The sequence below is a fragment of the Cottoperca gobio genome, chromosome 20, assembly GCF_900634415.1.
Source record: "Cottoperca gobio chromosome 20, fCotGob3.1, whole genome shotgun sequence".
Classification (NCBI taxonomy): domain Eukaryota; kingdom Metazoa; phylum Chordata; class Actinopteri; order Perciformes; family Bovichtidae; genus Cottoperca; species Cottoperca gobio.
In genome coordinates this window covers 12,549,735-12,563,774 of record NC_041374.1, presented here as the reverse complement: position 1 = coordinate 12,563,774, position 14,040 = coordinate 12,549,735, and the positions used below count along the sequence as shown (strand labels likewise).

The window sequence follows — 14,040 nt, the reverse complement described above, 5'->3', positions numbered from 1 at the left end:
CCTCCTTATTCAATAAGACAGAGATTCCTCCCTGTCCTCTGTCTGTAAATGGATAACGAGGGAGCTTGTAAGCTCACGGAGCCGCAATCTGGACGACTTATAATGATACTTGTAGTAATAATTATAGAGAATGATAACCATATTATACTATTATACAAAAATAAGTCTTTCATTATGAAATCTCATAATTATGCTGTTAGAAAAAAATAGTGAGTCTTCCGAATAGAGCTGCACGCTATGATGAGGTTAAACTTCTCCGAAAAAATCAAGATAAGGAGTCCAGCAGCGTGCCCTGATGAAGGCTAAAATGTCTGAAATGCACCAGCGCTTATTTTTGGGTCCTCTACACTTGATTTCACTTGACTTTGAAGTAGATTTCTCTCATGAGTCTGCTGGTAGAAGAGCATCGCCTCAACCCTCGACACAGCCCATTTCATTTTCACCTTTGTCACACTGTGAAAAAAAATAACTTGTGCCCTCATAGCTCCCCTAAAAGGACACTTCAGTGCGTTTATACAACCATATATAAAAAATGCAATGTGCTGGTTCTCTGAGGCTCTTATCCAGTATAAGACCATTCAAGTACAGAGCAGTCTCCAACAGAGAGAACAAAACCACAATCAGACTTAGCAAAGTCATCTCAGGTAAACTCCCTATGCTACCAACGCACAGGCACCACACATGAGGAAAGAGCGGGTGGAGTGACTCATCGGCCTTGTCCTCATCCAGCTGCCTCATACAAGCGCTGAACTGAGGTGAACCTGGAGCATCCGTGTCCCCGGGGCACCTCTCAACCACCTGACGAGCAGAAGGCGGGCCAATTAGCCGATGGGTGGCATCAAAAGGCCAACCTGCAAGGGGACGGAATCACTCTATTATGAATGAGACGTGCCTCAGGAAGCACGGTGGGCATGGCAACGTGCTGATGGCGTGCAGTGGCTGCCGATGTTGACGTTTGTCACCTATCAGCGGAGAGGAGCTCGGTCCCCTCAGGTTGCAGGGACAGCATGCGACTCACATGGGTAGTAATTGTTTAATGTGGACGTGGCAGCTCAGCTCCAGTCAGACCTTTGACATTAAAGTGACTTTGAAATATTAATGGGAAGCCACATACAGTATGAAAAGGTAACGTCGGGGGGATATCAGGTGGCTTTATGTTAGCATCAGGCTTTTCTTTGGTCACCAGCTTTATGTCTTTTTTTGGGTCTGATAAAAAAAACCTGCACGTCCTTTAATTCAAGTTTATACGTCCATTTCTGGGACTGTACCTCAAATCATAGTTATTTGACAGGTTTCCTGTGATACACACTGCATATTGGAGGTAATTATGCTCAGACTGTTCTATAAAATCTCAGAATTATGCTTGTGTCAATGAAATGCTCAGAGAGTAGTGGAGTGAGTTTACAAGCCTGAGATACTCACAGAAGGTTTATAGGCAGAATGGGACAGAGGAGATAAACATCACCTTGTATATCTAACAGTATTACTCACCTTGAGTACACACACTGTTCCTGTGTATAAGAGTTATATATGTACTGTACAGTACAAGCACATGCATCAGCAACATTAGTAAACCCATCATGCATCTGGCTAATAGTGTTTCAGCCTCTTTTGTCTGACAATCTGTCAAACACAAAAGATAACATATTACTTTTCACTTTTATAGTATAATTATCTTCAAATGATTTATATGATACAATCAGACAATGAATAAGTGCACGCTATGTCGGATCTTGTTTCTATATACATTCTTTCATAATTCAGAAGATCCATCTGTCAATATGGTAACGCTACACTCCCGGATAATGTTTCGCATTCATTTAGCAGATATGAAATTCTGAGCCATATGCCACTCAGCTTCACAAACACCAAGTGTGACAGGTTTAAGTTCTGGCTGTAGGCTGAGAAATGTCAATAAGTTCCTCTGCTATGGCTGAGCTCCTGTCAGTGCTTGCCTCGGAGCGCTCCCGGTTCTCAGTCCACTCATCTAATCAGTGAATGATTTACAGCGAGGGATGCTGAGTGAATACAATTAGCTTCCTGCTAGGATAGAAAATCAGCTGGAGAAGACCTTGCCCCAAGTCCTTTGTCATACCACAAATCAGGTCAATTATTAAAAAGTTAAGAAAGTTGAGGAAGAAATCTCATTTGGATGAAATGAAATGAAGTATTCAGCAAAGCAGAGACATTATAATACAACATGCAGTGAGTATGATTCTCTCTGATGGAGCAGCTGGGAGTGACCGGAGCTCTGTGCACAGGTGACTCGTGGGAACATGATCCCGACATCCAGGGAAAGCCTGCCGCCTCGGACCTCCCTGAATGAATCATCGGTTACACACGGAACCGCTGGCGAGTGTGCCCGGGTCGTCAAGGCAACCACAGCCTTCCTGCCCACACCAGTGACCACAAACCCACACGTATACACACACAATTTAACGGCTGTACTACTGTAAAATTTGCATTTGCAAAAGACTCAACGTGACTTTTAATGACACCAAAACTATCGTCTGCCCCCCGTGACCTCAGTGCAGTGTGATCACAGCAGAGGTTTGACAGGGCATTGCTTCATATTTAGCCCCGAGCGCTTACACACACACTCAAAAAATACTTAATGCACACCATGTTCACCATCTCTGTGGACCAATTCGGACAAAATGTCACAAAAATGTCACCCTACAAATGTCACAGTCTGATCATACATACTGATCAGAACAGTCCCTGTTCTGGTGGATAATCTTTTGGGTAGTTTTCCGACGCATGTTGATGATTTAAGATGTTGGAAAATGACAAAAAGGCATGTCTACATTATGACATCTGACACCAGCTGACGCCTTATGAACTCACTCTGCAGAAAGTTCTCAAATCCTAAAAGACAAAACCTCCACACGGCTGACATTTGACTTATGTTCATATTCACACCTGCAGTTTTAAGATTACATCACCGTACACAGAAACAGATTGCAACAGTTGCAAAGACTCACAAAAGGATGTTGTGTAAAGAAATGTACACACACACACACACACACACCAAGTGTGTCTGTCAACATCTTAATTGACAGCCTTACATGCGATGCCCCATTGGCATCATCTAATGTTGTAGTTGTCAGTCATATTAAAGATTTAACAGCTCACTAAACTGTGACCAAAGATACATCTCAGACAGAGACTGTGCTGACAATACAGGGAGAAAGATGGGGAACAACACATAACAATAACAAGTGGCTGCTTAGGAAAGTCAGGCGCGTGTGTCGGCGTCTGTGTGTGTTATTATGAATCATTTAGGTCAGTGCCGGTGTTGTGTATTCTCTGTGATTGGGTGAACAGACTGACAGACACCCCAGTGGCTCCGAAATCTGCTCTCTTACCGAAGCCAAATTGCGTCAAGAATGTGTGTGTGTGTGTGTGTGTGTGTGTGTGTGTGTGTGTGTGTGTGTGTGTGTGTGTGTGTGTGTGTTACTTGCAATCCATATGATTGCTCAGTGAGAAACGAGGGCAAAGCACACAAGTATAAATACTCTCATAAGTACCCCTGCATGCACTCAGACACAGAAGGTAAGCCTGTACCTACAAAATGTACTTAATGTAGGGGGGGGAAATGGCTGCACAACAACCATTACACATCTATTTTGTTAAAGATAAGGATGAAAATAAAGGGATAACTGTCCACATTTTATATCGAAAGTGAGGCTTTTTCAATTTAAGGCTATTTTGGACAATTGTGTAAAAGTGGTTAATATAACCACCAAGGCACAAGAAAGTACTGGAACATTCAAACTTCATTAAGATACATTTCAAGAAAAAGTACTGTGTTCACTGTTGGACTGCCAAGTGATTTCTGGGAAACGCAGGGCAGAATAACACCGTGCCAGTGAACGCTTATCACCGAAAAAAGCAAATAAGATCTTTCAGATTCTTTTAACACTGTTTTGAGTTGTATTCAGTTACATGTAAGCCCCAGTGTAGTCCAGCTAAAGAGATCTCTCAGTTCCATCTTTGGTCTGGGCATAAATAGGACTGTGAGACCAACGTCCCATGTGCCTTAAATATGGCTGGGGAGACACACACACACACATGGCTACAAATGAACACATGCACTAACAGTGAGTTGTGAGAACAGAAATCTATGGAAGTGATAAAAACTACAACTCTTTACACACACACACACACACACACACACACACACACACACACACACACACACACACACACACACACACTTCCATTAATAGATGCCACTCAGAGGCTGAGCATGCCAACTGGTAACATGAGCGGTGAAGTATGGAGCTCTACACTCCTCACAGTGACAACAGCACTAAGTAGTTTGCTCTGGACTGTGCTCGGCACGAGAATAGTGCTGAAAGCAGCTACAGCGGTTAGAGTGTCGATGCTATGTGACTTATAATGCTGCAGTATTTCATCCACATCATATTAATAAGACTAGTTTACCATGTTTACATTATAAATGTAACTTGTGTAAAATAGGAACAATTATGTTCAACCCATTAAACTATAACTTGTACATTAAACTATAACTTTTCAAACATGTAAAACAGAAACTTTGAAAAACTGGTTGTTTGTTTTTAACGTTATCGCATATTTTCCCTGATGTTGTGCAGCCCAAATTAATATTGGATTAGAATTACACCCAAACACATATTTCAGGCAGTTTTCCTTTGTTCGTATCAGTTTCATATTTATGGTTAAAAATCAATAACTGACAAATGTTCATCATGATCACAACCAAAATCTAATTTGTTTTGGGCGCAGCGTCTGTCCACCACATTTCATGGAGATGTGATCACAGATCTTTGAGACACGTTGCTGACAGAGAGACAAACAGAGGAAACAGATCAAACCCATGACGCAGTTAATTATTACAACTGACAGTCAGCGGAGTCTTCATTCATCCATCTGAGACAGGATGTGTTTACAGATGGGAGTACACCGGAGCAACTTTGCACTCTCTTTGTTGTACAGCAGATTATCTCCGACTAAGCAACTTCACTTTGTCTCTGGTGAGCGTAGTGGCACGGTTCACACACTTAATGTGACTCAGAGCGAAGCGAGCACCTGATGTATCTCTGTGAAATATGAAGTTTAACCAAAGCAATGTGATGCTCGTGAGGCTTTGGCGCACCAACATTGTTTTTTGTTGCTGTGTTCCTAGAGAAAGCTACGGTGGAGAGAGAAATCATCTATGAGTCAAGATATCACAAATCCCAACACAATTAAAAGAAGTTAGACTACAGAGCACAGATAATAGCCGTGACTGATATAATTAGTTTCAGCAGTGCACTTGGCCTTTAAACTTGGTAAATATCATGTTGAACAGAAAGCATTGAAGCGTTCAGAGTTCAGAACCGCCACTTTAGACAAAAGGAGGATATTTAAATGCAGTTCAGCGCCACTGTGTGTTTGCGGTACTGAGCGGAGGCAACTCTAATGCAGTATTAAGTGAAAGTTCCTCCTAACTGTGCGACAGTGTCAAACACAGACAGGAAAAATAAACTAGAAATCCATTAGCTCTCCTTTAATTACTGTGTTATGTAAAAGCTAATGATAAAACAATAGCCAAGATAGCTCGACTGCTTGCACAGCCCACCTGAAGTACTGCATGTGGCCTTGCAGAGAAAGCATTATATATATATATATATATATATATATATATATATATATATATGGATTGAAACCGAAAATAAAACTCATAAGGAGATAAATGAAAGGAAGTCGTGGCTGTGTTATTGTTAATGACATTGTCTAATTTGCAGAGTAAATGACTTCTTGAGGGAAGACAATCGGATAAACAAAAGCTGAAGAGCTCTCAGGGAAATATTTCAGCATTAAGCACAGACTGGCAGATCTGTAGTGTGAGACTGAAGTGAGGTGTTACAAGTGAGTATTAATTACGCTGTTATCACCCAGTGACAGGCTGTACTTTCTGTAAAATGTAAACCAAAGCAAAGAAAATTTTAAGAAAGGAAGAAAATTGGCAATACACTGAAGTCAAATCCAGGAAGTCAGCACTAAATCCATCCAAGAAATCCTAACAAGTCCAGTAAATGGCTCCAATGAAACCAGTTCAACACGGTCTTTACGAGACAGAAACTGTTTAAAACATCACAGACCTGCAGAGGGACATTAGTCATCCGGCTACTGGCTGTATAATGCTGTCTCAGAGCATAATGCTGCTGGATTGGGCTTCTGAGGCCAGACATTGCAACAGTGTTTACAAAGCACTTACAGTAAGACATATTTGAGGCCAGAGCTTTACCCTGCCTCAACTGCCTCTTAGGGTCAAATAAAGTTGTATTTCTGAATTCTACCCAATTTACAGCCCACTTAGTGTGTATTTACACCCAGTTACACACATACAGTATGTTTGGCAATTTAATGCTTTTAAAGTTTGCTCAAGAGCATCTCAACAGTTGTGGATGATAGGAGTAAAGATGTTTGTGATGCGCCCTCTAGCAGGCTTAAGAGATCTTCCAGGATACCCAAGACAATGATACATTATGGGCCATAAATGTCTCGCATTACAGTGAAAAGCTCACTTTATACTAACTGAGAAGCCTTGAATTCCTGCAACACATATTATCATGTCAGGCCGCTGAAAACACAGAGATCATAGATATGAAAGTACTGTAACCACATTTATTCATGCATTCTGTTGGCAGGACACATGACAGGCATAGCAGGATTCTGCCATCACATTCAGAACTTATCTTATAATGCTCGACTGTTATTCTTACATTTATCTCTTGTGAAAATGTATTCTTAAAGCAAAAGTTTTTGTGTTTTTAACTGTAGGGCTAAGCAAACATTTTGCCACAGACTGACATTTCTAAAGTACAAGTAACCGATATAAACTATGAGAGATCAGAGTGGTTTACAGCACAGTCACATGGAAGTATGACAAAGAAAAGCTCGGAAAAGAAAGGGCAGGATGCAAGAGCTGGGGGAGGATGATAACATGCAAGTCAAAGCAGAGGACGTGGGAGAAGGGAATGTGAAGACAAGTCAGGAAAGTGAAATAAATTATATATTAAGAATCATCGTTGTCATGTACTGTGTGACAACCAGCCGCCATCACTCATGTCACTGTTGATGTCTTGCAGAAAAGGCGAAATCTTTTCGAGAAGCTTGGGTTTTGACATCAGATTGGCCCAAAGTAAATGTTATTTTGGTAATTTAGGGGACAATGGTCATCTAACTCCTCCGTCTGTCATGTGAGCTTAGACATTTTAACTGAATAATTTGTAGCATCTGGACTAAGTCGGCTCCTTGCCTCTCCATTGGGAACAGTGTGGCACGCCAAGCTTGCAAATCATGAGGATATGTGGACGCAGGACTTGAATGACTTTCAGTAGACATGCCAGGATGTTACTGTGTGGTGTCTCTGTGTGCAGCCAAGTGTGGGAGACAGCGAGGGGTTGCGGTGTAACACTTTATTATTGCCGTATGCATTCAACTTTGGCTAAATAGAAGCGAATTGCTCTTGAGATAAAAAAGGATGTAAAATAGACAGATGTGTCGTTGATAAAACCCAAAATTCTATTTACCCACGGGAGTAAGTTCCGCAAAATCTTAAAAGAAAGAATAAACATTGATTATTTTTTTTAGGCCAATTGAGTGTTAAAGTTTATTGGTGCAACACTTGTAGCCTGAAGGCTTTTAACAATCCATTAAGTCGGGATATCAAAAGCATGCTTTGAAAAGAAACCGTTCTTTCCCAGTTAAAATCTCCTCTAGTTGCCCTCATTGTTGACTGTGAACCTATAAGATCTCTTTCAGCAGAAGCCTTGGAGCATGTGCTGCTTTGGATATAATGGCACAAGTGATACTCTGTATGCTCTTACGTGGAGGTTCTCATGTGCTGTCTTAAAGTCGTGGACCCGTAAAACACAAAGATTTCACTCTGGATAATTGCCTCTCTGACTTCTTAGGAAAGATATTTTTGTAGCAGTTGACTAAGTATTGAATTACATGTAATGAAGTTTACATGGGGATATAACAGTATTAGAGTCTCGTGGTATATAGTGTCTACTGGGGACATTTTCAAATTGTATTATAATGAAATTAATACAGTTACTGCTTACTTTGCTTGATGACCCTGCTTCTCAGCTGAAATGTTAGACCACTTCGAGAACATGAAGTCAGATAGAGGCACAAATAAGGTTAGTGGACATATTCCAACTAAAATATCAAAAAAACTTCCTTCAAAAAGGAAATTCAAAGTGAAGAAAAGGACAGGATGGAACTACAACCCAGCTGGGCAGCTCACAAAGACCCTGTTGTTGAAACATCAACAGACTAAACATGGGCAACAATATGCCTCAAATGCTTTATTTAAAATAAAATAAATAAGACAAAAAATAGGGCAGAATAATGGGACTGAAAGCACACTTCTTGTTCCTATATTGAAATGTAATGTCAACACATAACGGTTCTTACCTCTACACTGAACGGCTGCTCCTCTCCGTTCACGGCACATAAAATCCACAGCAACAACTGCAAGCATAACGTCCCCATACAGCAGCTATTAAGATATCTCCTATTGCGGACCGCCAATAAAACCATAGTGAACCTCGCTTATTGTCTCTGTTCAGTTTTTATTTACAGGCGATACAAAGAAACAGACAACGGGGATAAATCCTACACGTTTAGCAGCAACATTGCTGATGTCTCGGTGTTTCTCTTGCGGTGTCAGAAGCAGAGGAGAAGAGAGGGAAAGGGGAGAAGCAACGGATTCGTCGACCGCTCGCTCCGCTGCTTTCGCCGCGGTTTCAGAAGGAGGTTATTCCCGGGAAAAGTCTCGCTGTTAACGCCTGTCAGCAGCCTCCCGGTCTTGCAGTCCCCGGGTCAGTCCTCCGGTACACCGGCCGTTGTTCCAAGCGGACGCGTCCAGCTCGTTTTCTGCACCGCGCGGCATAGCTGCCCGTTTTCAATCGTGTTTCCCACCGAATGCGCATGTGCGTACTGGCACGAGCACCCCCATCCCACTCCTCAGCCAAATTCTCCTCTAAAATCAGTCCAGTCTACTGTACTAACGGTTTTTGTCTGAAATGTTTTTCACAAGCTTAGCTTAGTTCTCGTTGTTTCAAATAAACACTAAATTAACTTTCCAAATGTGAAGTTCCGAGTTTTTCACTTGACAACAGTTGTATGATTGTACCTTTGTACCCAAGGAGAGGATACAAAGACATCTCTGGTTAAAACTTTCGAAATAAAACTAGAATGTAGCTCATGCTCACATTATTTCACTTCTCAAACACATCGTTTAGCATTAGTGCTGCACCTGGCTTACTTTGTGTATATTTTATGGATTTTAATATTGGTGAAGCTGCCGAATGAAAAAGTAGTCACAGGCTTAGTTTCCATTTCATAGCAATGTTACAACCATAACCTGCAGGTGTGGTTGAAACATTGCTTTAACAAAGCATAAATGATTTAGTGAGTTGCATACCAACACAGTTATATGAGAATGTAGAGTCCTCAAATAAAACAGCTGTTTTATCTTTTCATTGTTTGCCTACTCATTAAATGATGTTGCATAGATATGATATTTATATATTTTTTAATTGTTTCCAGACAACAGTACTATTGTATTGTGTGTGTGTGTGTGTGTGTGTGTGTGTGTGTGTGTGTGTGTGCGTGTAGTTTCTTTACTCTCTCTATATTATATATCCTTCCAGGCCACTAGAGGGCAATGGTAGGCTCAGTGCTTACATCAAACAACCACAACCCTCAGTGTATTAGTGAGTTTTCCTTTGTACCCAGAAGTCCCTTCGGTGTCTCAGCGCTGTTTCCAGAAGCTGATGATGCCATTGACTGTCATTGCAGTTACTTTAGAGTAAGAGATGCAATCGAGGTTTCAAGGTCCTTTCATCAAGGTTAATCATCTTTACATATTGTTATGATTTTATATCTTATATTTAGATAAAATATGTTATGTAAATGCTGTTGAACTATACATTGACTTTTGGCTCTCCCATAATACACAAACAAAACTGGATGTAATGAAAAAGCCTTTCTCTAATCTCTTCAGATAATAGAGAAGGGTCCGATCTAATGAGGCAGATCAATGATTTTCCACTTAGACTAACGCCAGGGGATAAGAAACAAGTCAGTGTGTGTCAGCCACAGAAAAGTTAGGTGAGCCGCGCCATTAGTCCAATTTGTGTGTGACCCATGAGTCTTGAGTTTCTATGGGACACTGTCACACTACAACGGTAAAAACAAACGTTATCATGCTCGCCGTAGGTCATAGCGGGACTAATACTAACATGGGACATGTGAATTAAAAGTATCTATACATTATAATAAGTGAGAAACATGGTCTGATACCGGGATCGACATGTGACACAGTTCATCACGGATTGGATAAAGGATGAGTTGTGCTCTGAGCTCGATTGACTCACACAGCCATTACTTCCCACTGTGTGTAACAAGGCAGATTGCAGACTCATGAATTTCTTATTTACCTTTTGCACAGCTGAGCCCCCGTTTAGAATTTAAGAGATTTATGGAAGACACAGAAATGGTTGATTTACCTCATAAGTGATGAGAATATAGACACTAAAATCACCCTGGGAAACCCAAGTGGATTAATGATACAACTTAGAGTGATGCTGGAAACCAGTACAATTTCTGTGTTAGAGGTCAAATTCATTGAGGCACTCGTCCTGGCAATTTCAAAAGTCAAAACATCAAATATTTGTTAGCCTCACAAACGTTTAACAGCCATGAACACGTGGAAACAGTGTGAGCTGTCCTACCTTAAAACCAGGACTGGGAAAAAAAACATTAGAGACCGTTGGTTGTGTCAGACTGTAAGTGTTAAAATATGTGCACGTGCACTGTAAGTATATTGTTCTATTGTAATCCTGACCTCTTTTTGTATCTTAATTATGTAATGCTGTTCCATGTGTTGCGTCACTCCCCAAGCGGCTAACAGGTGTTTCTTTTGCACCAGTTTCTGTGCAAAACTATCCACCACCTTATTAAAAACCAGGGCTCTGACATGCCAATAGTTAATAAAGCAGTCACCTGAAAAGTACTGTAGGTGACCTTTCTGGAATTTTATACTCTTCTGATCTCCCTTTAAACTCGTCGTTTTCCACCCTGTCCCATGGAAACTGACGTATTAGCACTGGGCTACAGATCAAGCAATTACTATCAAGATGATACAGACTTTCTGTTTCTTTATTGTCATATGTTGACACATTTGCTCCATGTCTGATAGCATCTGTGGGCTCCTTTGAATATTTGTTGCCGAAAGGAAGCATCAGTGACGCAGCAGAAGTTGCATCCGTTCTCTTTATCCCTCGGATTTAATTAATTTCACTGCACTTAGCTGTGATAAAAGTGTACAATAATGTTGCCAGTGACTGCCTTTCTTTGTTCTCCTTGTGCTCATTTAGAAGTTAGTTGGCTGGTTAATTCATTTTCTCATCCTGACTTCCTCTCTTCTTTCCTAATTCTCTCGCTCTCACCTTCTCACTTCCTCTCCTCTTAATGATTTCCTCTCTCACTCGATAATCCTGTATACCCTTTCTGAAAAGGTTCTGGCCCTTTCCAACTGGCCCTCCCACCAGCACAGAGCTTTGCCAGGATCCTCAAATCCCCCCTTTCCAAACATGACTCTGTCTCATAACTGCTGCATCTGCTCCCAGTCAGACCTCCTGGATCTCCTGGCAGCATGAATCCAAAGCCTCCCGTCTGTCTCCTTTTCTCTCCGAGCAGAGGAATTAAAAAAAAGAGTATGAGGCGAAGATGACGAGACGCAAGTGATCTGCAAAGAAGCTCTGACGCTCTTTCCCCCAAGTGATTGTATTATTCAAGATATTTTTCAATAACATTTGAACCTCAATTTATTTGGGAGCAGACATTTCCCTCATTTATTTAGAAGTAAAACTTGTCTTCAACCCAGACTTCACAGCATGTTAACGTGCTTCCTGAGGTTGGGTGGGATCACGATCTAATCACGTTCTCTCCAGATGAAGCTCCAGGGTCGGTTTGGAGGCACAGTGGGAAGCCGCCCTCTCAACAAGGTCTCAGATTGATTGCTGTGTTATCGTAGGCCGAGCTGAAGCCAAATAAAAGACTCCAGTAAGAAATAACTGCTCTCTTCCAACAAGAGCCTTTTACACAGTTGGACCATTTTATTTGGGTCTGAACCCAAAATCATTTTGTGGTGTTTTTCACCCTCACAGGGAAGCTATCTTTCACATGGAAAGGTTTCCTAACCACGAACAGTTTGCGGTTGTCAGCACGACTTTTTGTTTATTTCAAGCCACAATCTTTTATTTAATCCCTAAAAAAGGTCTTAAATACTCACAACATTATATATAAAGCAAAGACAGAAGTTTCTTGGTTCTCGTGTTCTGAAAAAATACACTGAAAAGCTCATTTCGAGTCAAGTTATAGTCTGCTCAAATGTTTTATTTCACGTGTTTCATTAGTTCTCTAATTTTCCCATTTTTAGTGGATTTATAAGAGTTTGGATTTCAAGTCTGCACATTCAGTCATTCAGTGGAATAAAAGATGGAAAGTTTTGACTCATTCTTTCCCATCTTGCGTCGTATCCTTTCAAGTTTCAAAGACAAAATGTATTAAAGTACCTGCTGTAGCTTAAAACAAATATCCCACTACAGTTTGCACATGTATTCTATGAAGTCATTAAACCAACCAGATTATGGCCCTGATGTAAAAACCGGTAGTCATTTTGAGTCATGGCTTTAGCTAAGCTCTCAGCTAATGACACAGGAAATCAACACATCTGGGTCTCTGGCTCTGAGCCCATCAGTGATGTGATTGCAACTTCTTCTAGGAAGTTTTAACGTAAGGCACAGAGCTGATCTCTATTAACCCGGTCGTGACGGCAGAGTCCCAGCCATGTGGCTCCATCCGAGCCGGGCACCGACTTGTTTAAACTTTGGACACACAGATGTACAGACAACAGCAGAAATGGGTCGGTTTGGTGTAAAAATATCCTGATTACAGCCCACACGTTGCCATCGCAGAGAACAGATTGGATATTTACATAATAAGCTTAGTCGTGCAGTCAATTTCACACCAGCAAGAAACCAGATTCACTTTGCAAGCAATAGGTTCCCTGTTATCTGTACTGTGAGAGAAGATGTGGGGAACAAGTGTGTGTGGGGTGCTTTATACACTTGTATGGACTGAAGAACCTCAACTTGATGTAGCTTGAGTTGGTTTAAAGAGATCAGAAAGACGATGTAAGTATGAGATGAAGCGGTTGTCAGCTGATTTGGCACTAGATTAGTTGAGTACGCGTGGGGAGGACAGTGGATTTTTTGGCTTTTAGAGTCCTGTCTCTTTGCTGATGAAAGCAAAAATTCCAACAAGAGGAAGCTGCGCTAAGAGACAAAAAGATTAAGAGGGAGACAGAGAAATGCAGAAATAGGAGGTGAGGAGGAGTTGTGTGAAAAGCAAAGCATGGAGTAGGTAAGTGTGTGTGGTATGCATCATCAGAGGCTGGGAGGAGTCGGCTTTGTGTGATCAAGAGTTCGTCCTCCTGAACATCCGCTATCGTGTCAACAGGTGGAGGAACTTTTTTGTTCCTCAGTCTGTCAAACTACTTAGTTAGAGTTTACCCAAAGAAGGCCTAAGTGTAGCTGGATCGAACACTGAATGTAAAAGGTTGTGATTCAATTTGCTTGCACTGCAGCAACTTTTTGTGATATATGTTTTGTGTTTTGTATGTGTGTATTTATGTCTGTCTCAGTGTGTGGGCATGCTACAGAAGTAGCATTTTGTCTTCTAATAAAATGTAAGGAAAGTAAGTGCAATGGATAATAATATAGTGGACTATAATTAGGGTGAATGTGAGTCATTTCACTTTGCTGGCCTACCATATTTATCCAAAGTGGAGTGTACAGTCGAGGAGCTAAATGAAATGGAGCAGGAAAAACAGAATGGAGGGACAAATACGCTGCCTGCTCTTACAGGCTTTTTCTGCCTTTTCTGAATCTCTACAAACATGAACAATTGTCACAATTACAGTAAAATGCA

The 14,040-nt window shown here is 41.1% G+C and overlaps 1 protein-coding gene across 1 annotated transcript in view; it reads right to left on the bottom strand.

The window, feature by feature from the left end:
• The window catches only part of mmp16a (matrix metallopeptidase 16a (membrane-inserted)), a 57,276-nt gene extending 48,696 nt beyond the window's left edge, over positions 1–8,580 (bottom strand). The window contains 1 exon segment of the mRNA XM_029457475.1: positions 8,455–8,580. Coding sequence (XP_029313335.1) covers positions 8,455–8,580 — 126 coding nt within the window.
• Between the last annotated feature and the right edge of the window lie 5,460 nt (positions 8,581–14,040).